This window comes from Hakea prostrata, chromosome 8, assembly GCF_041222555.1.
Source record: "Hakea prostrata isolate BN-2017 chromosome 8, UWA_Hpros_2, whole genome shotgun sequence".
Taxonomy (NCBI): Eukaryota; Viridiplantae; Streptophyta; class Magnoliopsida; order Proteales; family Proteaceae; genus Hakea; species Hakea prostrata.
In genome coordinates, this window is record NC_142607.1 from 7,813,142 (window position 1) to 7,838,445 (window position 25,304).

At 36.3% G+C, this 25,304-nt stretch overlaps 1 protein-coding gene across 1 annotated transcript; it reads right to left on the reverse strand.

The window, feature by feature from the left end:
* Nucleotides 1-10,571: 10,571 nt before the first annotated feature.
* LOC149006609 (putative disease resistance protein At5g63020) lies at nt 10,572-12,704 on the reverse strand. The gene has a single exon (XM_089165491.1). The coding sequence runs from the start codon at nt 12,702-12,704 to the stop codon at nt 10,572-10,574; it is 2,133 nt and encodes a 710-aa protein (XP_089021617.1).
* Between the last annotated feature and the right edge of the window lie 12,600 nt (nt 12,705-25,304).

Consider the following 25,304-nt stretch of genomic DNA (forward strand, 5'->3'; position numbering starts at 1 on the left):
AAACTTCTTGCGTGGAAACAGGCTGGAAAGAGGTGAAATTGCTAATGTGAAACGAGGTTTGAGATCGATCGCCATTACATGCAACACCAAGTAGAGGTCGGAAAAAGGACAAGGTGGCTCCGGATGAAGCTCAGATACCAGAAAAAGACAAGGTGGCTACGTGGGTTAGTTGTACTTTTAGGATCAAACACGGAACCTAAACTATAAATTAATTTCGACGTGAACTTATCAACTTAAAAAGCCTCTAAATGCGACAAAATTTTTCTACTAGTGGTAGTATAATAAGTATCATATTAAATAATGACTTGATGAATTATCGAAGCTACAATGATTTTAGTATCAACTCACATGACTACCAACTCTTACATAGTGAAAATCTATTAAAATAAATAATAAATTCAAAATGTGTAGCAAAGACTTTGGGTATTAGAACAATGTGAAAAATTGAAGAACTCTAACCGCCAGTTAAAATTGCAGTTTTTTCCCTATGAATTTGTTACATATTGATGATTTTAACTTAGAGGAGACAGCCACAGAGGAGACAATGCAGGTGGTGGTAGTGGAACGACGGTGATGGCCGGAGGAGGAGTATAGGGAAGGCAGAGATGATGCAGAGGAGTACCTAGGGTTTAGAAATTGGGAATTCAAGCCAGGTAAACTTAGGGATTTTGCTTTGTAGATTTAAAAAATTTTAAACCTTTAAATGTAAAATTAAAATTTTCTATTTACATATATTTCCCCGCAGGTTTTCCCACAACTGTCCGATTCAATTTTGCTTACGTGACAAAATTCTGACTGCCAGAAGTAGTCTGTAAATACTACCACAAATTAAAATCTAAACTTATAACTTCTTTGGACTTACTGCCAAGTTAAAATTCTGTAAAATTAATAAACAAATCCAACAAGGTAAATAGAATAATTGGGGTAACTCTCAATTGAACTTTTTGAAATTCGACTCAAGTTATTTTTAATTAAAAAATATATCATCTTGCAATTGTGGAAACCAAGCAAGAAGAACTTTTGTGTTGCAGACTTACAGTGCCAATGCTCGAAAAGCCTTTGGACCCTACATTTATTGGCTGTGGTGTTTTCCTAGTGAGGTGAGACACATAAATAAATAAATAAATAAATAAATAAATAAATATATATATATATATATATATATATATATATATATATATATATATATATATATATATATATATATATATATATATATATATATATATATATATATATATATATATATTCTTTATATTAAAGATGTAGATGTAAACAAGGTTTAAAGTATCGTATCTAGTATTGTATCGGTCAGGTAATTTTAAGAGACGACGCGACGAGTATGAGCCGCAAATATGTGTAATCAATGGAGAGACGAGTGAGATGATCGATCAGGGTCAAATATGGATACATATTCGACTAGTATCGACTAGATCATAAGATACAGCCGGATGTAAATGCGCCCCACAAGAGTCGCCATCCCACAACAAGAATACCTAACCTCTCAACTACAACCATATAAATGATAACCAGTCCAGACAATCGTCACCGAAGGAAAATCCACTAAATCTTGTATTTTTTTTGTCCTTTGATAAGTCTCAATAATTGAATGGGAGAATCCACCACAAGCAAAATAAATAAAAGAAAGCACTTTTCAATGATAACCATCAATTGTCAAAGAAGAAAAACACCACTACTGCTGATAAACAAAATCTGTTCGGTCTCAATAGTTTATGTATGTAAACCATATGAAAGTAAACAAAAAAGCAAGAAAGGACCCATAAGGTAGAGACACGATAATTAAACCATGAATGACTCTCAAAGAATCCAAAAGTTGGAATACAAAGCCCCAGAAAAATTGACATCGATCAGGCGCTAAAACGAGGGCGGACCGAGAGACACCAAGAGCCCACCAAAAGAAAGAGAGGCACCACAAAGAAAACAAGAAAGGAAGCCGAGGAACCGACCCAAGCAGAGAGTCCAAGAACGAATGAAAAAATGAGAAGACCCCCAGAAGATGAAGGAAAGAAGCACCAGAGCGGGCCGAGGGACGGAAGAGGAGGGAAACGAGAGGCGGGGCCACAAGAGCACGCAACCACTCCCAAGAACGCATGAGAGTATGAACAACGACGATCAACAACCGAACAGTCGAAGGTAGTACTCCCAAGCAGGCCCAAGGGAAAACAGAGGGGAGGCCCGAAAGGGGCTAAGTCCGAAAGGGAAAATAAAACACCCAAGGGGGAGGCCCTCCCAAGGGAGAGGGAAGGAGAAACCGAGGGGGGGCCCCCAAGGGGCAAGACGAGGGAAGGGAGCACACCCCCGAGGGGGGCACGAGGGGGGGGGCCAGGGGGCCGAGCCGAGGGAAGGAGCACACACCGAGGGAGTGTGCCCTCCCGAGGGGTTTTCAAGACCGAGTAGGAGTGCCCCGAGGGGGCTCGCCGATTAAAAAAAAAATCTTGGCGACTTGGGTCATAAACTAAGGGAGGGAGAAGGCGTAAAAAAATAAAAATTTGAATCCATAACCTTTTAGGGCTTCTGTCTAGAGTTGGATATTGACTTTTGAATAGTTTTAAATGAGTCAGGTTCAGTAGTTCATTTGGACAATATTCAATGACAAACTATTGAAATACATTATTTAACTAATAAGGGTTAGGTTTGTGATTTGACTACTTACCAACTATCCATCAAAATGAAGAAGAAATAGAAGGGTAATTTTACGCTTAAATTAAACATATGAATCCATAAAAATATCAGCCATGGATATATTTGACACTATAGAAAAGTGCCTGGTTGCATGGCAGTAAAAATCAGCAAAATATCGCCGAGTTTCCGTCTAGGAAGCTGGTGATATGAAAACAACATCGAAACTATTTAACAAAATCATCGGCAGATGTACGAATCATGCAAGGCGAGCCGACTACAAGGAAAGTCGAAGCAAGCATCCTCCCCACGACTCGCCTCGGATCACTGCCACAAAGTTTGAAAAAAGCAAAGGGAAGAATGTGTGGTGAAGATTTAAATGTGGAAAATAAACCCTCAAATATGTACACCTTACGGCTGCTACAAACATAAAAATCACTCTCACCACACTACAAGCATGAAACATCTTAATATGCCGCCATTAAATACCCGTAAAATAAACTAATAAAGTAGTAACTAGTTAACTACTAAGTATCGTACCCAAAAAAAAAACAAAAAACACCATCAAGTATGAAACCAACCAAACCAAATCAAATAGCAAAAACGGCAAATGTCGAGGTAGTGGTCGAAACCACATGTCGACATTGTACTGTCTAGGTGTAAATTGAATACAAGATGCACAACAAAAAGCGATGAGAGAAAAAAAACAAAGAAACCAAAAACAAAGGGGAAAGCAAGTAAAGAACAATGGAACGGGAACCAGAACGGTAGGTGGTAACAACGAAACAATCAAAGAAACACAGAAAAAAGAGTAGCAAGGAAAACAAAAATCAACAAAAAAAAGAAAAAGGAAAAAAAGAAAGAAAAAGAGGACGAAGGCAGAAAAAAGGAGGGAAACAAAAGAAAACCCAAAGAGGGGAAACCAAAAAAAAGAGGTAACAAAGTGATATCCTAATAGAGGGGCGGTTGAAAGTCCCTTGGCTCTTCTTCTTGCGAGTCCTCATAAACCTTCAAAGCAACAATATAATTTACCCTCGATGACCTTAATATGAGCCACCAAAAAGGACCTTGTAGCACCCTGCCCTTGTCAATCAATTGTAATCGATCATAATCAACTACTATCACTTTGATAATGGTGAAGGTTCTAGCTTCCCAATGAAAGAAAACTATAATCATTTCATAACTATAGTGAAAATCCATTATTTTTCTAAGGTTTTCTACTAATGTTTGCTAGCTATCCATTGAGAAAGAAGGAACAAGAGAAAAGAGCATAGCATAGCCTACCAATAAGGGGCTGTCCCAAAGGCTTGATAACGATAAGTGAATAGAGTTGATGTGGAAGCTAGTGAAATGTGCAACATGAGGAGAGGGACAAAGTAAAGAAGAGGAAAATTACTCTGTATGATGCTGCTTATGCTGGTCATGCGGTTCTTAGAGTTCTTGAATGGGTTTATCAATGTAAAGGTGAATTTTACAATCTTTCAAGATAAAATTAAAAAGTCAGAATTATAAATCCAAACCATCAGCGACAAAGGGAATCAAAACCATTTCGCACTATTAATCCAAAATTGAAAGTAATTATTGAGCAACATGTGAACTCCAAACCATTAATAGGCAGCAAAAGGAATCAAAATATTCTTCTTCTAAGAAAGTATCGTAGTTGTTCCAAATCTTCTTCAAATATTCTTTGAGGGTATTGATTCCTTCATGATCATCTTCAACAATTACAATGTCATCCACGTGTACCAAAATTACTTTTGTGCCAGTAGAGGCTTTTTTCACAAATATAGAGGAATCTAATCTACTTCTAATGAATCCAAATCTAATAAGAGCTGTACTTAATTTTTCATACCATGCTCGTGGTGATTGCTTTAGACCATATATTGCTTTCTTCAATTTACAAGCAAGTCCATCTTGTTTTTCTTCCTCAGTGTTTTTGATCATTCTCAGTTTTAGTAAAAATTTACAGTTTCATGAATTCTTCTCTCTTTCCCTTTCAAAATTTCTTGACGCATTGGCCCCCTGAATTTTTGAATGAAGAAAATTTTGACCTCAGCTATGATCTGTACCTCTCTTTTACTACTCTTCTTGCTATTTTCGTTTTGATGACACTCAGACTGAGATGTTGTTGTTCTTGGTTTTCTTCTTTTCCTAAGTTTCTGGTTTTCCTTTTTTTTTCTTCTTCCCCTGTTCTCGAGCAGAGTTGAAATTAACATTCAAGGTTGGAACTGTCTTGAAGTGACTTCATGGAGCGGCAAAAGGATAAAGACAGACACAGGTCACTGTTCATCTTGGGTTTTATCTTCTAGCCCACTTGGAAGCTAATCAATTTATTTCTTTATTTACCTTTCAACATTTCTTCAGTGTTATGAGCCAGTAAGAATAGAAAAGAACAATTGTATGGTAGGGTTTTTATAAAAAAATATATATGTGTTGACTATTTTACCCTCATCTTAATCATAAAATTTTAAGTAAACTTGTGCATAAATGAAGAAAATGAAATTCTCACCATAATCCATAATAGACAAAAAGTTCATTATAGATTTTTGAAAATTTTCTATTATTTTAAATAAAAATAAAACTGATAATAGATGCCAAACTACTTAAAATAATGAAAAATCCTTAAAATTGAGAATGATAATTGATAAAAAAAAAAAGCCTAAATTAACATCAAAATGGGCCAAGTAATGGTACTTCACACTGAATACAATGAATTTTCTATCAATTAAATTTATCCTCAAAATTTTTCTCCAATCAAGGGCTCAAGTATTCATTTATCACACATGGAAAGAGGGTCAGAGGGAAATTTTCAAATTTTCGGAAAGGAAATGGGGAAAATTTCAAAAAATTGGAAAAGGAAGAGTTAAAAGGGGGAGTTTGAATTTTCTATCAATTAAATTTATCCTCAAAATTTTTCTCCAATCAAGGGTTCAAGTTGTTTGTTGTACAAAACCAATGGATTAATCTTAGTAAATATTTCTTTGAACAACTTCTAGTGGTTTATCAACTGAAAGCATGGTTAAGAAGAAGTCCGGAGTTTGATGTACTTAGGTTTGTTTTTCCTTTTCTTTCTTTTCTTGTAATGAGACGATAATTATATTATATGAATATAATAAATTAAAAACACCTGTGAAATATGCGTCTCCTATTAGCTTTTCGCACAACCGGAAGGTTTCGCAACCGTAACGTCTTCCATTTAAACACCGTGGGAACCCGAAGGAAAAGGCCAGACGACTGTGGAAACCTGAGGAAATAATTTCTATGTCTTTTTGTCTTTCAACCAGTCCAGGACTTGGGCCATAGGCCTAGTTGAATTTTTTTTTTTTTTGAGGTAGAGTGAGTAGGGGAATAGGTGTGTAGGTGCGGATGTTTGAACCTTTTATGACCTCCTTAGTCTTACTGTCTTTATATAATAGGTTGCCACCACCGCATGCTAGAAGCACGTCTACTTCTATGGTCGATTATTGATGAAGAAAAAACCACCACATCTTTAAAGTATCAATAAATGAATGAGAGGGTTATTAATCGTTTAGGTAGAAACGAAACATGAAAAGTACACCACAAGACATGGTCACCTTAAATACAAACCATGAATGATGGAAACAATCCTAATTTAGGGGGGGGGGGGGGTTAAAACTAGTTAGTGGAGTACATGGTCCCTAAGAAATGAAAGGTTCAATATCCCCTATAATAGAAAAATATTCTTAGCCGCTCCCCAGTCCCATTCCTGGTTTTTTTACCCCCTATCAGATAGAAAGTAAATTTATTAAAAAGAGCAAGCAAAGCTCTAAGGAGTCCTAATTACAGAGATGTATCCAAGGTGTGGATGTTGGTCCATTGTCTTACTTGCTATGGAAAGGGCTCTCCTAGCTAGAGAGTCTACAAAACACAGTTGTTATATCTAGGAACACTTAGTAATGGACATCGGATTAAGCTTACTCATCAAAGCTCAAATGTCTTCAACCACACTGAAGGCCTCAAAAGGAAGATTTGAAGCAGACTTCTCCAGATAAGAAGCGGGCTCAACACAATCCAATTCAAGGTGCAATGCAATCACACAATCCCATTGTTAGTGACTGAACAGGTTCAATTCTTATTGTCTCATAGATTACTTCAAAAATCATTAAAATTTTATTTCAATTTTTGAAAGGGTATAGTAGTCCAAGAGGATGTAAGTGGGCTCAACTAAAACTGATGATAGCCATTAATTTCAATAATTTGGACCACCCAGCCTTATTTTGTATTGAAGCAATTATACATAGTACACAAACTAGTAAAAAAAAACACCAGAGAGGATTGCAAAAAGTTATAGCAAAAAAAACTTCAATAGGAGATCATATGAATGGCTTCAACCACAATAAAATGAATTACAACATTAAGGAAGTAACATAATAGATCTTAAGAGTGAGCTACTACATACAGCCACTGCCAAATGGTCATAAAACTCCAAATGTCACGCACTAATTAATTTTGAGGTGCTTATTATTGTTGAGTATCCAACATCAAACAGCCATCCTCTTAAAATCAGAGGCCATTCACTCCAACATTGATGGGTTCACCTCCTTTGGAAATCAGTATTCTTGAGCAGTAATATATCATCCCGAAAAGCATATTCCTGTTTATATTTAATCAAAATTAAAATAAATCATTCAATTATCATAGCGACTGAAAACAAAGCTTGGGAGTATTATAAATCAGAGATTTAAATAGTATGCTAAATAGTGCATCTGATTACAAGCACACTAAACCAAACAAGGGATAGCAGGTTCAATTTAAACTGATGTAATTTTTTCTTTTTTTTTTTTTTTTGGGGGGGGGTGTGGAGAAAGAGAAACATATAATGAAAATAAGAAAAAGTAAAAAATAAATGAAAAATACAAGAAGCAAGGACAACAAATGAAACCACGGATGATCATCTTTATCGAAAGAGAAAATTGCACGTGTGAAAATATTCTAACAAAGAGTAACTCATCTATCTCCACACAAGATTGTTTCTATCTCCTTGAGTATCTAAACATGCAAAATATATAGATGGAAACATACTTGCTTGTGGTGGTATCTCTAGCTGTCAAGAGGAGGCTTCCATGTATATGATGCACCTGTGGTGCATATGTTTAAAACTTTTCTGGTATATAATAAAATATAAAATACTCATTTTTACAAAGAATTAATAAACGATCAACGGTGGGTTATTTAGCAAACTCTACAATAAAGAGTCAATTGTCTGAGCAAATACAAGCTTGACTTGCATCAATAATTCAGGAGAAAGAGAAGGGTGCGATATGTATACCTAGATTCAGGTTTGAAAGCTATGTGTATAAATTCGTGGCATATCTAATAGAATTAAAATAGATCATTCAATTATCACAGCTATTGAGAAAAAATAAACTACCTTGGAGGAGATAAATTGTAATACCTAGTCTAACCATTGAAGGTCATCATCAACATCTTTCTTTTCTTCCTCCTCGTCTCTTTTTCTGCACTTCTCTTCCTGCACACATTTAATCCCACAATTATAGCATGACCAATTGGGGTATTACATATAACTTGAGAAAAATAAAATAAAATGTGGCTTGATTGTAAATTGAGTACAAGATGTCATCATACCTAAAACAAGAAAAAAATCCTAATGTTGTGACCTTTTGGCTATTCATAATAAGCATATACTTTTATCAATTCACTATAAAAATTAAGGGACACAACCTAGATTTAAGATTAGAAGGGGCCAAGTAATGGTATTTCACACTGAATACAATGAATGTTTTATCAATTAAATTTATCGTTAAAATTAAGGACTCAAGTACTCATTTCTTATACATGAAAAAAGGGTTGGAAGGAAAATTTAAAATTTTCAGAAGGGGAATGGGGGAGATTCAAGAAATTGGGAAGGGGTGAGTGCTAATATCTTACACATGGAAAGAAAAGTTTTAAAAAGTAGAAAAAAAAATAGAACTTTTTTTGGGAGGAGGGGGTGGGGGATGGGCCCAGTGTAGCTCTGCTCATGACCAAGCTAGTCGGGGAATTAAGATTCAAGTTGTTTGTCATACAAAACCAATAGATTAATATTAGTAAGTATTTCTTCGAATGGCTTATGGTGGTTTGTCAACTGAAATGCAAGGTTTGCAAGAAGTTAGGAATTTGATGTAGTTAGTTTTTTTTTCCTTGTAACGAGGTGATAATAATTCCTAATAATTAGTTTTTTTCCCTCTTGTAACGAGGTGATAATTATATTATATGAATAGAATAAATAAAACACACTTGTGAAAGAAGCGTCCCTTATTAGCTACTTTAGCAACAAACCTATGAAGAGCTTTTGGGAGGAAACAAGCATCAAATTGTAATTCTTTGTGAATAGGAATCAACCTAGTAAGATAATTGGCAAATCGATTGAATTGTAATCGGGGCAACGAATGAGTCACTGTTGATGGAGTATTTTGAAAATAATAGAAGAGGTCATTTTTGTTTGGGAATAATTAACAATAGGATACCTTAAAATGAAATTGAATCCAATGAATTAAAATCATAGGATAAATTAAGAAGAAAGAAATATAAATATGTGTTTGTTAAAAAATAAAAAGAATGACATTGCATGAATCTATAGTAGCACGATATCAATATTTCAATAGACCATACGTTACAAGTATTTAACTTGAATGCAAAAAGAAATTGTATTAATCTAAAATCTGAAATCTTCATCAGAAAAGCAACGCAAAACTTTGGCATATTCTTATAAAATTAATTAATTTGAGATTCATATAAAATTATCCTACCAATATAAATTAGTGAAATATTTTCGCTTTATCTTTTTAAATGGCAAAAAACTATTGATATACTATTCAACAAATTAAACCCAAATAGCATCGGATGGAAGCAAGAGTCATGGTTAGATTTTATTTTATTTTAATTGGAACCTAAAAGTTGTGATTCAGTGACCCAAAAACGGTTCTTTGGACCCAAAACTAATTAATCAACTAAGGATCCTAGAAATTCTACCAATATATATATACCTAAGGAACCAACCGACTTTTATGACAAAAATGTTAGAGAATTTGATGATGGTCATTAATTCATGCATCTTAAATTCCAGGGAAAGGAAATAATTGAAAGAAATTACCAAAACAAGAAATAAACAGACGTAAGTATACAGTCTTGTAAGTCTTACCTCTTTCTTCTTCTCAAGGTAACGTTTTATCTCTGAGCTGTTGTCTTCGTCATGTAGTAGTATATTTGCATGTTTGACTCCAAATGGGGGTCTCCTCAACTTAGGACAAAGATAAACAAATGCTTTAGAGAGAGATGGCCACTTAATCAAATCCGGTAGATGTTGATGGTTGTTGTAGCATATGGTTGTCAATTCTAGTAGCTCACATAATTTTATTGACTGCAAACTTGGAAATGCATTGGAGATAGAATCTAGGTCGTCTTCATCATCTGCTGCAGTGAGGTATTCTAATTGAGAACATTCATACACTTCTAACACATTCAACTTTTGTAAGAGTGGCGCCACACCACTAGTGAAAAGCACCTTGAGATTGGGGCATCCCTTTATTGTTATTTCCTTCAAATTAGAAAATAAGCATGATGATGATCCAGGGCCAAGTGGTTGCTGTGGAGGAATCCTTCCACTACAGATTGTCTCCAATTCATCTAGATCTACAAGTCTCAGCTTTTCTAAGATGTGGAAAGCAATTATATTATTATTTCTCTCATCGACTTTCTCCTCCTCTACCATCACTAACGTCTTAAGATCTTGACAACATACCACTGTTAGATCAGTAAAACCATGATAAGTTGGGACACGTGTTAAACCTGTGCATGAGTGGAAGCTCACAAATTTGTACGACGCTTGAGTACTGTTGGTTTCTGGAATGTTCGAATAAACTGAAGGATCAATATCACAATACCACATGTGTAAATTTCCTGTAAAGCATTTAGCTAATGGCTTCAACAATTCTGGATTCACCTTCACTTTCCTCATATCGATAGCGATACGAGTCAAGTGAGCCAATTTGCACAATTCCATTATATCGCTGGCTAGACATTTTCCATTTGCTCCATGCGCTATCGAACTCCTCTAGCTTATGCAATTCAGATAGAATTCCGCGTGGTATCCTCTCAAGGCTAATTGTTGTTCGGATATTAAGATGCCTTAAATTTTTCAGCTTCTTCATCTCCACCGGTAGCCCTTTTAACCCGATACAAGCAATCAAGTCTAAGGATATGAGCTGAGCTAGCATTCCAATTTCAGGCGGTAATTCTTCCAGGGATATACAATTAATTAAGCTCAATGAGCGGAGGTTGACAAGGTGAGATATTGAAGGTGGCAAATTCCTTATTTTTTGACAATTGGGCAAATGAAGTATCTTAAGTGCAGGCATGTGCTCTAGGAAGTGCGATTGGGGCATGTCCAATAGACTGGAGAAAGGTATAAAGGTTATTAAAAAAGTGTGTAGATGCGGACAATCATTTGACAACTGAGGTAAAGACTCTACAGAATACAATGATATCTTTGTTGCTTCCGACCATTCTGAGACTCTACCTGCCCCATTTGCAATGATTTCCGGAGATTTTATCCACAAACCAAATTCGCGCAACACATCGTGCACTTTAACGTATTCACTTCCCGCATCCTCAAGCATGGATGAATTTTGAAGATCTCCAACTAGAACATCAACTTTGTCTCTCATATTCCCAAGCTTCAGCATCGTATCCCGCTTCAGTATCTTATCCCATAGGGCTTCTTCACCAATGCCATACTTGTATAAATTGCTTCTATGAATGCTTGCATCCTCCCGAAAAAGACAACAATACAAGAAGAGAGATTTTTCATCTTCACTCAACTTTTCAAAGCTAAACATAAGAAGTTTAAATACCTTTTCTTCGAAATCTTCAAGATTTATTGCTTCTGACAATCGTCCCATTTCCCGTAAAGCGTCTCTCCATTCCCCTTGTGATTTTCTTGTTGACATCGTGCCACCAACAACCGTTATAGCCAATGGCAATCCATCGCACTTTCTAACAATTTGTTCGGCAAGGTTTTTTATTCCTGGCTGAGATCTAATTAGAGTCTCCCCAACTTTCTTCACGAAAAGATCCCATGCTTCATTTGGTGGTAGCTTGTCCACTGGAATTGTATGAAGAGAATCCCTTCCTTCAAATTCGGTCACGAACTTCGTAATAACCTTCGACGACCGAGATGCCATTATTATTTTGCAGCCGTTCTCCTTGGTTGGTGCAGGAATGCAAATTTCGTTAAGATCAACCTGCTGCGGCTTCGACTCCCACATGTCGTCTAATATTAACAGATACTTATCTGTTTGTCGGAGAAGTTTCTGTTTGACATCTTTGTCGTCGGTGCTATCGTTCACATCCAACCGAAAGTCTTGTGCAATTTGTTTTCGCATTTCTTGGAAATTTGGTGTAGCCGACAACGTAGTGAAAATGACGAAATCGAAGTCCTTGGTGTTTGTAAAGTGGTTGTAGACGTTTTTAAGGAGTGTCGTCTTCCCGATCCCTCCCATTCCGTGCAATCCAACAAAGAGATACTCATCGCCTAGCACTCCTTCGATGATCTTATGCTTCAACGACTCTGTTGTTCTTTGGCCCTCTAGAGAAACGGTGTTGAGCTGCTTCCCTTTCTGTGAGGTACAAGCCACCACAGTAGTCCAACCAGCTTTTGGGTCTTCTTCATGCAACTTGTCCACGCGTACCTTGAGGTCCAATGCTTCTTTGCTCAGCTGATAACGTGAGAAGAAGCAGAACCAGTCCGAACATGCTACGCCTCTGCTTTGCTGCTCCAGGTACAGCTTCTTGGCGTCGGCAACAGCTTCATCGGCTTGAGTGAACCAGCGTTCTGCATCTGGTGATGGGTCAACACCTTCCTGCCTCTTCTTATTATCTAGTTTTTCTCGTTCGGTTTTGCTCCTGCCATCCAGCCTCTCTTGTGCGCTCTTTAATTCTCTAATGTTCTTCCGGAGGTCTTTGATGATCCGAAACTTTGCTATGAGAGGATCGATCACATAAGTTGGAATCCATCCTATAACTGGGCTTATGAAATCAAACATACTTCAGTACCGGTAGAGAGCTTGTGTGTTTTACAGGAAGCTAAGAAGAGCTTTTCTTTTCAGCAGAATAGATTAACCTTTATTATTAGTGATAGTATTGTTTTCTTTTGAACAAATCCGTTCTTTGACAAATTATTTATTCCTCACATCACGTCAACCCATGATGGGCTGTCATGCAATAGAATTTCGGGTAATTATCGTCTGGACCACTTGAGGTTTGGTCCAGGCATTTAGTCCAGTTAAGTTTCGTGCATATAGCTCCCCGGTATCAATAAATGATAAATAAGGACAAACTAACAGAAATCGTTAATTAATACTATGTGATGAAAATACCCGTTTTTTCCCCTTTTTCAATAGGTTACTCTATTCAATCTACCAAAACAAAAAACAATTAAAAAAAGAAAACTCAAACAAATCAATTGAAAATCAACCCAAAAATGAGATACCAAGGGTTTGTCCTCAGATTTAGGAACGATGCCTAGATCAAAAACAACCCCCACAAGCTTCATCACCAAACCAGAACTCAAAAAAAAACCCGAGAAATTAAAACAAGAGGAAAGCAAGAAGAACCGAGGTAATCTAACCAGAAAGAAAACTCAAACGATAAGAGAAAGCAAAACCAAAAGAGGGAAAATATCCATCCCAACACAAAAAAATACAAAACAAAAGGTATGGATCGAGAGAATCGGGGAGCGAAGAATGGTGAAGATGGGAGAGAAGAGAGATCAACGATGGCCCACGGAATCAACACCGGAAACATAATACCCGTTGAACTTGATATCCCGAATCGGCCATCTTCCCTCTTAAATAATATCCCAGGTTGCGGACTGAAACGAATGCCGCAAAACCCCGAAGAACGATCGAAATCTCAAACCCAAACCGCTAAGAACCACCGCCATTGCTCCAAATCAATTAAAACGGAAAAAGGATTCAGGAGGAATTCAAAACCGAGGATTGAAAACCAAGACATCAATACCGAAAATGAAGAGCCAAATGAAGTAAGTTGTTGACGTTTTGCTTTCATTTTGAGATATTGGAGAGGGTAGGGCTTCCAATCCTCAACCTCCGTTTGGAGATGGAGTTATTTGCCAAAGTTTTTTTTTTTTTTAAATTGTTTTTTGTTTTGGTAGATTGAAGAAAAGAAAGAAGTTTATTAAAAAAATAAAAAAAAACAACTAAATCGGAAAAATAACAAGGGTATTTTGTCACAAAAAGTATTAAATTAACAATTTCTATTAAGTCTGTCATTATTTAATTATTTATTGAAACTACAGGGGAGCCATATGCAAAAGAAAACTTAAATTGGACCAAAAGTGACTTGGACCAAACCTGGGGTCCATATGAAAATTACCCTAGAATTTCAGATACTTTCGGCTACAGTACCTTAGATCAACGGTCAGAATATAACCTATAAATCCTGCCGTCAACATTAAATATACTTTGGGGCCACATTAACCCAACAACTTTCAGTGTTCACGAATAGTGTCTGTCACACAAGTGCCACTTTTGGCGCACTATTCCCATGTCACGTGCATGGGACCCGAAAATGAGACCTTTAAGAAGCAAACGACAAGGTGACTACGTGGAGTATCTACCTACCCTGCTACCTACGCCGTTGACTTCCTCAAGAAGAAGAGACAACAAGGGATATATTTTTTTTAGTGGTTTCAAGCTCACTCTTCAAGTGATTTGGTAAATTTTATATCTCAAGAATCTCCTATGTTCCTCTTTTTCTTGTATTGGACAGTTGTGTACTCTTTGACCTTGGTGTGAGTGTTACTGGGGGGGGTCTGGGCGGGGGGGGCGGGGGCGCGGGGGGGGGTCCCCCCAGTGCTTACAGGGTTAATGCTAGAGTCATCATAATTAAATTACGAATGACACAGAAAGAATCCTATTTAACGTTGGAATACAAAATCCCCATGAAATTATATTATATTTTTTTCATCGTTTTTTATCATTATCAAATCAGTCATAGCATTTTAATTAAAAAAAATAAATCTTAGCGACTTGGGGTCATAAACCAAAGGGAGGGAGAAGGTGTAAACTTTTGAACAGTTTTAAATGAGTCAAGTTCAATAGTTCATTTGGACAATATTCAATGATAAATTATTGAATTACATTATTTTAGTAATGAGGGTTAGGTTTGTGATTTGGACTACTTACCAACTATCCTGTCTTCAACACTTGTTGAACATTTGATGTGTGCACTTTCTTTTTACCATTGAATTATTACATACTCATTTAAATAGAAACGTGAATAAAAAAAAGAGTCCATCATCTCAAGTTGAAAGTTCTATAAAATTAACAACACAAATCCAACAAGTAAATAGAATAATTAGGAGTAACTTTCATTTGAACCTTCTAAAATTTGACTCAACTCATTCTAATTAAAAAAACAAAATATACCATCCTGCATTTGCCTCCTTGTAGTCTTAAAAAAAAAAAAAAAAACATTAAAAAAAATGAAGAAGAAATAGAAGGGTAATTTTAGGCATAAACATATGAATCCATAAAAATATCAGCCATGTATATATTTGACATTATAGAAAAGTGGCCTGGTTGCATGGCAGTAAAAATCAGCGAAATATCGCCGAGTTTCTGTCTAGGAAGCTGGTGATATGAAAACAACATCGAAACAATTTTTTAACAAATATCATCGGCAATTTCTTGTTTTTTTTTTTATCGAATCTCGCAATTTTTTGGCGATTTTCTGCCGACTACAAAGGAAAGTTTGAACGCAATGCATCCTCTCTCCTTCTTTCTTTGTCATCTCGTCTCGGATTCGCTGCCACAAAGTTTGAAAAAAAACAAAGGGAAGAATGTGTGGTGAAGATTTAAACGTGGCTCAATATAGTTACCCTTTTCAAATATGTCATTCACGTTACTCGTCTTGTCTACAAACATTTAAAATTCATCATCTCTCACCTTATCTTATCTACAAGCAATTAAAATTCATCTCCTCTTACCTTATCTTATCTACAAGCATTTAAAATTCATCATCTCTCACCTTATCTCTACAAGCATTTAAAATTCATCTCCTCTCACCTTATCTTATCTACAAGCATTTAAAATTCATCTTTTAACTTATCTTGTCCTCATTCTCTCATTGCCTTGTCTTCATTAATTTTATACATGTTAAAATGAACTAATAAATAAAGTAGTAATTAGTTAACTACCAAGTATCATACCCAAAAAAAAAAAAAAACACCTACCAAGTATGAAATCCAACGAAACCTAAATCAAATATTACAAAAATTTGGGCAATATGTCGAGGTTTTAGTGGTTGCCAAAACCCGACTTATTTATGACATTTTGTACTTTGCCTAGTTGTAAATTGAATACTCTAGATGTCATCATACATTTTAATAAAGCCTGATGTTATGATCTTCTTTTCACAAATTTATAATAATCAAAGATCTTAATCCAATAAACAAACTGGTTTGGGAATTTTAGCATCTTTCATTTGTTGTAAAGAACCAATGGTTTAACCTTGGTGTATATTCCATTGAACGGTTTATGGTGGTTTATCAATTGAAACGCATGGTTACCAAGAAATCAAGGGTTTGATTTAGGGTCCCCCTCTAAATATGGCGATAATTATATTTATTTAAAATAAGACAAATAAAGATACCATACAAAATAAATGCCCCCCATTAGCTTCAAAATAATTGGGAAATCAATTGATTTACCTATAACATCTATATTATATTAAAACATTTTTATTTAACATTTTAACCTCAAAAGATCCGTTTAGTTGGCAAAAACTAACGCTTCATAGTACGTGATTGTTAAGAGTTTAAATCTCTTAAATGATCAAAGACAAAATTTCATTATATATTTAAATAATTATATAAATCTACCTCCTTAAGATGTAGTTAAGTTATGCCCAAACTAGGCTAAACAAAGCTAAATTCTAAAAAAAATATATTAAAAAAACAAAAATATATATAATTTACCCTCGATGACCTTAATATGAGCCACCAACAAGGACCTAGTAGCACCCCACCCTTGTCAATCAATTGTAATCGATTATTATAAACTACTATCACTTTGATAATGGTGAAGGTTCTAGCTTCCCAATGAAAGAAAACTATTATCATTTCATAACTTTAGTGAAAGTCCATTATTTTTCTAAGGTTTTCTACTAATGTTGCTGGCTATCCATAGAGAAAGAAGGAACAAGAGAAAGGAGCATAGCATACCAATAAGGGGTTGTCCCAAAGGCTTGATAACGATAAGTGAATAGAGTTGATGTGGAAGCTAGTGAAATGTGCAACATGATGAGAGGGACAAAGTAAAGAAGAGGAAAATTACTTTGTATGATGTTGCTTATGCTGGTCATGCGGTTCTTAGAGTTCTTGAATGGGTTTATTTATCTATGTAAAGGTGAATTTTAAAATTTTTGAAGATAAATTAAAAAAGTCAGAATTATAAATATATCCATCTTTATTTTATTAAAACCATCAGATCAAGTAATCTAACTGTTATTCAGAATTTCAATTTCTTCCCCTCACATTTCAAGTAAACAATGCATTTACAACAAGGAGAAGTCACAGAAACGAATAAATATTGCAGTCAAAAGTGAAACACACTAGAAAAACATTAACAATTCTGGTTAAAAGAGGGAGTAAATTGGGTAAAATTGAAAATGGGTAGTACCTTGGTGTCTTTGATAAGTTCCAAGTTTGGATAGTTTCATTTCTGTAATCAACAAAAGAACCCCTTTGCGTCATAAACTTAAGCTTGAGAAGGAGGCCAAATCGGCCAGAAGCAAAACAAGAACGAGAAGGAAGCGAAGAACCGCCCAATCGTTCCTTGTACGAATAGCATCCGGACTTCTACTAGTTGATGAATTGGGATTATTCCCATTTGCTTTTCTCTTTTACCAATCATCTAAAAATTTTTAGAAAAAAAAACACAAATATCTCAGTGCTATGGGCTTTGGGTAGGAAGCAAGACGCGGGCCAAAGATCCTTCTGAATTGGGGGGGGGGGGTCTAAAGATGGGTAATGATGCTCGTATGAAAGGTATTTGAATCACTGCCCTTGATTTTAAAGAACCCCACCACAAGCAAAACCCTCCGCTCCTTGTCATTCTTTGCACTTAATATGACCTAATAGTACTTCTCGTATGCATTAACTCGCTGTCCTGGAGGAAAATTAATCCTGTTAATCAATCCAGAAATTTGATTAACCCAATCATTCTAGAAAAGCATTATTTACTAGGAAATTATTATTCCCATTTGCTTTTCTCCTTTACCAACCATCTAATAATTAGTAATACATGTATGGGCTTGGGTAGGAAGAAAGGGCCCAATCTCTTCTAAGCTAAAGACGGGTTTTCTCTTCTTTTCAAGAGGAAGGGCTTCTGAAATTTGATCTTTTTGTTTTACAGCTTTGTTAGCTCTCAGATCCACACCACTGGCTTTGGTCTGGTCGGTACCTCGCCAGTCAAGCAATCGCATAAAGCTTTGGCGATTTGATCGTGTGGTTATCTTTCAAAAGCTGCATATCCAGGGTTTATCGTACATTGTTGTACCCAGTTAATAAATGGATTTGAGAAATTAAGTTTTCTCAACAGAATAAAGAGAAAATCGCATTGAATTGAATCATAGGATATTTGTACGGATTGAATAAGAGCAAGGCGACCAGCAAATGATAGAGCTTGATTTCTCCAACTCTGAATTCTGCCCTTAACCTATTGGATGAGATTATTAAAGGTTGCCAAGTTAGGGGATTTAGCTTCAATTGGAACCCCTAAATAGGTAATGGGGAAATCCCTTGCAGGAATATGAAGGAGTTGTTCAAAAGATAGAATAAGATCAATCATGCAATTCCCATATAATATAGCTGATTTTGTTGGGTTGATCAATAAACCTGATTGAGATGCAAATTCCATAAGAGTATGACCTAGGAACTTGGCATTTTTTATTGTTGTAGCACCAAAGACAAAAAGATCATCTGCAAATGAAATAGTTGTGATTTGGGGTGATTTGCAATGGGGATGATAGTCGAACTTCCCATCCAAGGCACCATAAGTAATTCTGTCTATGAGGACCTGAAGGACAATATTAAACAATAGTGGGGACATAGAACATCCCTGGCAGAGACCCTTGTTGGCTGTGAAGGAGAAAAAAGAGGAGAACATGGAAAACAAGTCAAAGCTGAATTGAAAAAAGAGTAGGAAAAAAGGAAAGCTAATCAAGAAGACCTTCAGGTAAGGCATAAGTCAGAATTAGACAAGTTGGTTGCACTCATAGAGAAGCAGGGGCAAACCGTTGAGCAGTTGTGGAAAATTCATATAGAGTCAGAGAGAAGTCAAGAAAGGGCAGGAGCTAGAGTCAGAGATAAGCAACGGTGAAGTAGAGGAGGATAAACTGTTGATCAGTGTAGCTTTATGGCAGAAGCAGGCAGGAGAACTGGTGAAGACACTCAGAGAAAGAAGATAGGATGCCCAGCTTGGAGGAAGAGAAGAAAGAAGTGATACTGCAGTAGTGTGTTTGGGTTGATCAAATTGATTATCTGGAGCGATTGTTCATTTTGTCCAATATAATTTCAGGGGATTTTTCAATTGAATTCAAGCTTCCAGGCTAGTATGTTCTTACAGGTCCAAAGTCTACTGGACTTACATATCACTAGATCCTCCCCTTTGATTATGAGTGAGCATAAATGGATGATGGATGAATGATGTAGTAATACTGATTTGGGCCTTAAACTTGGCACCTTCAAGCTCTACTCTTTGTGGTTCCCTCACCTGCACAGTTCTCTCGATTTTCAAAGACACCATACCAAGTCATTCTCATCTATAATTTTGTCACCTGAAAATATGCAATAAATCTCAAGAATGAGACATAAATAGTCTGCTTACTTATCAAGAGTTTCAATGCAAAGAGTTCATCCTTCCATGCTGAAATTTATCTTTCTAACATAAAATGACTGCTTTCAAGTTGACTACATAAAAATACAAGGGGAACAAACCAAGCACCCGGTACTTTTCTCTAAAAGTTAGTGAACATTACAGGCCATTTCACTTAATACAAGACTAAAACAGAAAAGCATTTTTTTTTCTGGAAGTACCAGCCTAGTTGCGCTGTATTGCACAACATAACTTTTATTGCTGTGAATGCTTTCAGGTTATTCATATTGCCCAAGCTTTAACAACATTCCCACAAAATTCCAAGACAGAACAGTGGGAAGCACTATAGTCTTCATGATTGATTTCTATAGAATTTCAGCAGAAAACCTGTTGTGGACAACAAGAATCATTTAATTTATCTCTGAAGAGACTCCTTTAATACATTGATTAACGATTTCCATAGACCTCAAAAGAAGACTGATATGATATTCATGTAGTTGGAAATTTATAGCACTTATATTTGAGGTGCTTTGTAGCTGGAATTTCTTTCTAAAGTTATGACTACCATTTCAGCTTAGAACTAAAGAGGCTACCAATAGGACAGGTTCTGGCATATCTCCTAATAAAATGTTTCCTTAAAAACAGCACTTTGAGGTTTGATGGTAACCTGATTTTACTGGTCATATGAAATTTGAAACCCAGTTTGGATCTTTTATACCTTTGAATAAGGACAGTTACCATTGTTAGATTGGTTCTTCAAGATGATAATGGCACTATCTGGAACTATAATAATCCGTTAGCAAAATTTATTACAGCCAGGATAATAAACTCCTATTGCTAAAAAACTGCTGGGCTTTTAATTAAAGATGGAAGGATAAAATGTCCCCTAGAAAAATTTTCATCTAAGCACAAGAACCCCAAACCTAAGAGCAACATTTCTAGGGGTTTGGATCTTGCATTTCTAGGAGTCATTGCACACATATTAGATGGTAAATACTTTAAACATGACTGGAGAAATACAAACATCTGGCCAATTAAAGGATCACATATTCAATGAAGATTTGTTGGAAATATGTTATATAATATGTGTAACAGGGGGTTTAGATTACTTACCTAATTTGTAGAGAAACCCATTCGACTATTTTGACGAAAAAAAGGTATATAAGCATCATCAACCTATAAAACCACTTGCCATTCTGGGCTCAAACACTCGCTGGTATCAATGGGTTTTGGCTTGATTTTTTTCTTTTCTCATAAGCAAGTCAGAATTCTTGATTGAAAGATGCTGGTTCTTAGTGTTTTGGTTCATTTTACTTCTCCATCTCCGGGAATCTTTGGTAGGTCCATTCTTAGTTTCTGCCTGAAATTTTTTCCGTATCTTCAATCTCAGTGGAATTTCCAGGATTCTTGGTCCAATACCTACTTATTTCAATAGAAATTAATTAGTCTCAGTAAGATTCACGGTTTTGTGAACCGTCTGTTGCTTTCCCTCTTAAATTTATTGATGCACTGGTCCTCAGAGTGAAATAAAATATGACCTAAGCTTTGAACTATACCTCACTTTTATTCTTGTTTCTTGTTTCTTTTCTTTCTGATGACATGGAGCTGAGTTGTTGTTGTTTCTGGTTTTCCTTTTCCTTTTCCTTCCCCTGTTCTACAGCAGAGCTGAAATTAGCATTCAGCGTCAGAGATACCTCATGGAACAGAAAGATAAAGGCGCAGGTGAGCTTTCCATGTTCATCCCATGACTCATCTTTTATCCCACTTAGAAGCTTTTCATTTATCTTATTATTATCATTTCAAGCTTTCGTCACTGTTATGAGCCTGTAAGAACAGAAAACAACCATTGTAGGGTTAATTTTCCAGCTGTCCTATTGGCTTGTTCTCCTGATTGAATCTCTTCTGTTTGTTCTCTTGGATTAACTGCTATTCTGGTTTTATGCATTACTTGTTTGTATCCAAGTTGCACAGTTTATCCTTTCTGTGAAACTTCGAATTTCAACTGTGATTTTTGATTGAGACTTATTATCTGTTCTTTCAGAACTTAAGTTTCTCATCTCATTTTACCTAACTCGATTTATAGTTAGTAACGGATTAAGAAGCATGTCTATTGCAGATACTGATAATAAAAGTGAACATGATCTTGGAGGTTACCAAAGATGCAGTAGAAAAGGCTACAGGTGAGTCTTCACTCTTCATCCCAGAACTAATCTCTTACCCCATTAAAAAGCTTATCTTTTTTGCTTCTTATTATTATTTCAACAGTCTCTCAGTGTTATGATTTTGTAAACACAAAAAACAAAAAGTGTATGGTTTGGAACTCCCTCCCCCTACCCCTCATCCCACACTTAGGCCCGCATTACATGGCTTCATTCCCTTTCTACCTCTTTTTCCACCACCTCGGCTTGGAACCTCCTTAGAAACCCCTCCCCCCCGGTCCCATGGTGTCAGCTTGTTTGGTTTAAAGGCCACATCCCTCGCCACTCCCTAACTCTTTGGAGAGTCCTTAACCTTGCCCTACCTACCCAAGCATTTTTCATTAGCCACCACATCCCCGCTAGCCCCAATTGTACCATTTGTATGAATAGTTCAGAGGACCTTGGCCATCTCTTTTTTTGCTGCACGCTCTCCCACTCTGTTTGGACCCTAGCCCTGGCCTCCATTTGGCATAGATCGCAACGTTCATTTGGCTTTGCTCGAGACTAGAAATGGATCCTGAGAAACTTTGCCGGTGCCACTATCTGTGACCAAGTGGGTAAGCTTGTCTTTGCCGCCATTATCCACCATCTTTAGTGGGAACGCAACTTGAGAAGATGGACTTCCAAATCCCGATCCCAAGATATGATTTGGAATGCCATCTATTTTGATGTTTTGTCGAGACTTCGCTCTCTTCCCCACCCCCTGTTGTTGATTCTCCAATAAATAAGCTGATTGTTAGTTCTTGGAGTCTATCTTCTCCTTTCTATTCTACTCCTTGACTGGCTTTCTTCCCCCCCCCCTTTCCCCTTTGTACATGTTCTCTTGTTTGCTTCCAGTAATTTAATTTATTATTCACCCAAAAAAAAAGTATATAGTCGGGTTTCCAGCACTTCCAAGAGAGACATTTTGCCGGCAAACTAACATTACCTGAGTGCATGGTGGAAGTACTCTCTTTTATTTTCTGTTACTTCTTTGCTGAATGTTATGGCTAATATTTTTATTTCAAGTTTTGTAATTTTGGTAGGATGTATTACACTCAACTGATTGAATCTCTTCAGTTCTATTGGAACTGTCACTGTAATTTTATACATTACTGTGGAGGAAAAGCCCAAGGGACAACAACAAGGGAAAAAGAAAAGAGAAGAGAAGACAAAAGAGAGAGGCAAAGAGGGGAGAGGGAACAACCACAAGGGGGGATACAAAAAAGAAGAAGAAGAAGGAAAAAAGAAACAAGAGGCAAAGAAGAAGGGAGAGAAGCCACAGACAACAACCACAGAACAAGGAGGAAGAGAAGAAAGAGAAGAAAAAGAGCAAGAACCGAGAGAGAGCAAACAAAAGAAAAAGAGAAAAGGGAACAAAAAAAAAAAAGACGAACACAGAACCAAAAAAAGGGGCAAACAAATAAAGAAGAAAAAAACGATCCCCAAAGAAAACATAGGAAGAGGAGAGACGAACCGCACACACAAGAAAAAGAAAAATAGACAAAACAAATAAAGAAATGAAAAACCAGACACACAACCAGAAAAAGAAGGAAAAGAAAGAGAAGAGAGAAAACCCAAAATAAAAAAAACACTCAACAACAAGAAGAGCAAACAGACAAGGCAATACAAAGAGATAAAAGAATAAGAGTTATAAAAAGGGAGAAAAAGAACAAAGAAAGATAAACAAACAAAAACCACAAGAAAACACAACAAAACAAGAAAGCAACCAAAAAACTAAGAACATATGACAAAAACAACAACCAAAAACAAGACAATGTAAAAATAGAAAGAGGAAGACTAGTACAAGAGGATTATGCAGACTTACCTTTTCAACTAAAAGTGAACCATCAGTATTTTATCCCCGAGAAAGAAGTATTTAATATCTATATGCTGGTCTATCAGATAAAAGGATTCTACAAAGAAGATAGCAGGATCAACAAAGACAAAGAACTCAAAATACCAAGTCACAAACAAACCATCAACCAATACTCAACACAAGATGAGAAAAGCGCCGAGTGGAGAGAAATAGGGTTGTGACCTCCAATGATGCAATTACAGGAAACGAGAAAGAAATAAGAAGATAATGATTCGTATCTATATTACAGCATAACGAGAGATATCCTCAAGAATAAGATCACGGGGGACTGAACACTAGACTTTAGAAAGACTCAAATACCTAAAAGCCACAAGAGCAAGCAAGTTCTACAGGGTTAGACATAAACCTACCAATACACTAACAAGATGAGCAATATCAGGTCTAGTACATATCATAAGATACATAAGAGAACCTAAAAGACTAGAATAAGGGATCTTTGACATTTCATCTTTTTCAAAATTATTCTTAGGACAATGATCATTTGAGAGTTTAAAATGTGAAGCCAAAGGAACATTTACATGTTTAAATCAAGCATGTTAAACTCTCAAGCACTCAATAAATATAACCTCGACCAATGAACATAGTATCTCCCCCACCCTAGAATCTCAATCCCTAAAATTTTCTTGGCTGTCCAAGTTCTTCATCTCAAATTCAGATTTCAGCTTGTTCTTAACATGAATGGACTAGAATCAACACAAGCAATCAATATATCATCAACATAAAGTAAAGATATAACACAACAGAACGAAATGAGAAAAATAGGCAAGTCATAAACACTTTCTTAAACCCTACACTCAACACAAATGAATCAAAACGTTTATTCCATTGCCTAGGAGCGTTAAGTCCATAGAGAGATTTCTTCAACAAGAAGCTGTGATTCATCTCACTGGAGATGCCAAAGGTAGTTGCATATATATCCTTTCTCTAAATTGCCATGAAGAAAGGCGGTCAGCAATTGCTCTATTGTCATTTTGTTCGAGCAAAAGGGACAACAACAACTTATAGTCTTATACTTGGAAGGAGAGAAAATTTCATCATAATCCACCCTTTCTTGAACAAAACCTTTTGCAACAAGTGGCCTTATATCTTTTGGAATTATCAATTCCATCATCTTTGATTTTAAATATCCACTTACAAGGTAATAACCTTTGATCCTTGGGCTTTGAACTAATTCCCAAACCTGGTTCTTATTTAATGAATCTAATTCATCATTAATGGCTTGAACCCATAAATCTTTATCTTTGGAACCCAAAGCTTCTTCATAGGAATTAGGTTCTTCTAACCAATATCGAGACAGAAATATCAGTCTCATGTGCAAAGTTGGCTACAAACCTTCTAGGTGGCCTAATCATTCTCCTAGCTCTATCCCGGCCAATTGGTAACTACTCGGATCGGGAACTTCTTCCACCTTACCAGTAGAAGACTCGGGAGAGGGCAATGGCCCACTCTCACTCTCGAAACACAACCTGGACTCTTTATTACCGAGCTAGGTGAGGGGAAGTCAAGGGTACTTTTGGTATACTAAAATCAAGAGTCGAGCGGGACTTAAGAAAACATCAGCGCCCTAAATCAAATTGAGTGAAGTCTGTCATTCTTTGATCAAGTGGATTCAAGTTGGTATTGTCAATGGAAAGACAAGGGAACACACTCTCCCAAAGAGAACATCCCTACTAATAAAGGTCTTAACAC

Excerpts from the sequence above, each read along its gene's own strand:
- LOC149006609 (XM_089165491.1), bottom strand. The coding sequence starts at position 12,704 with ATGTTTGATTTCATAAGCCCAGTTATAGGATGGATTCCAACTTATGTG.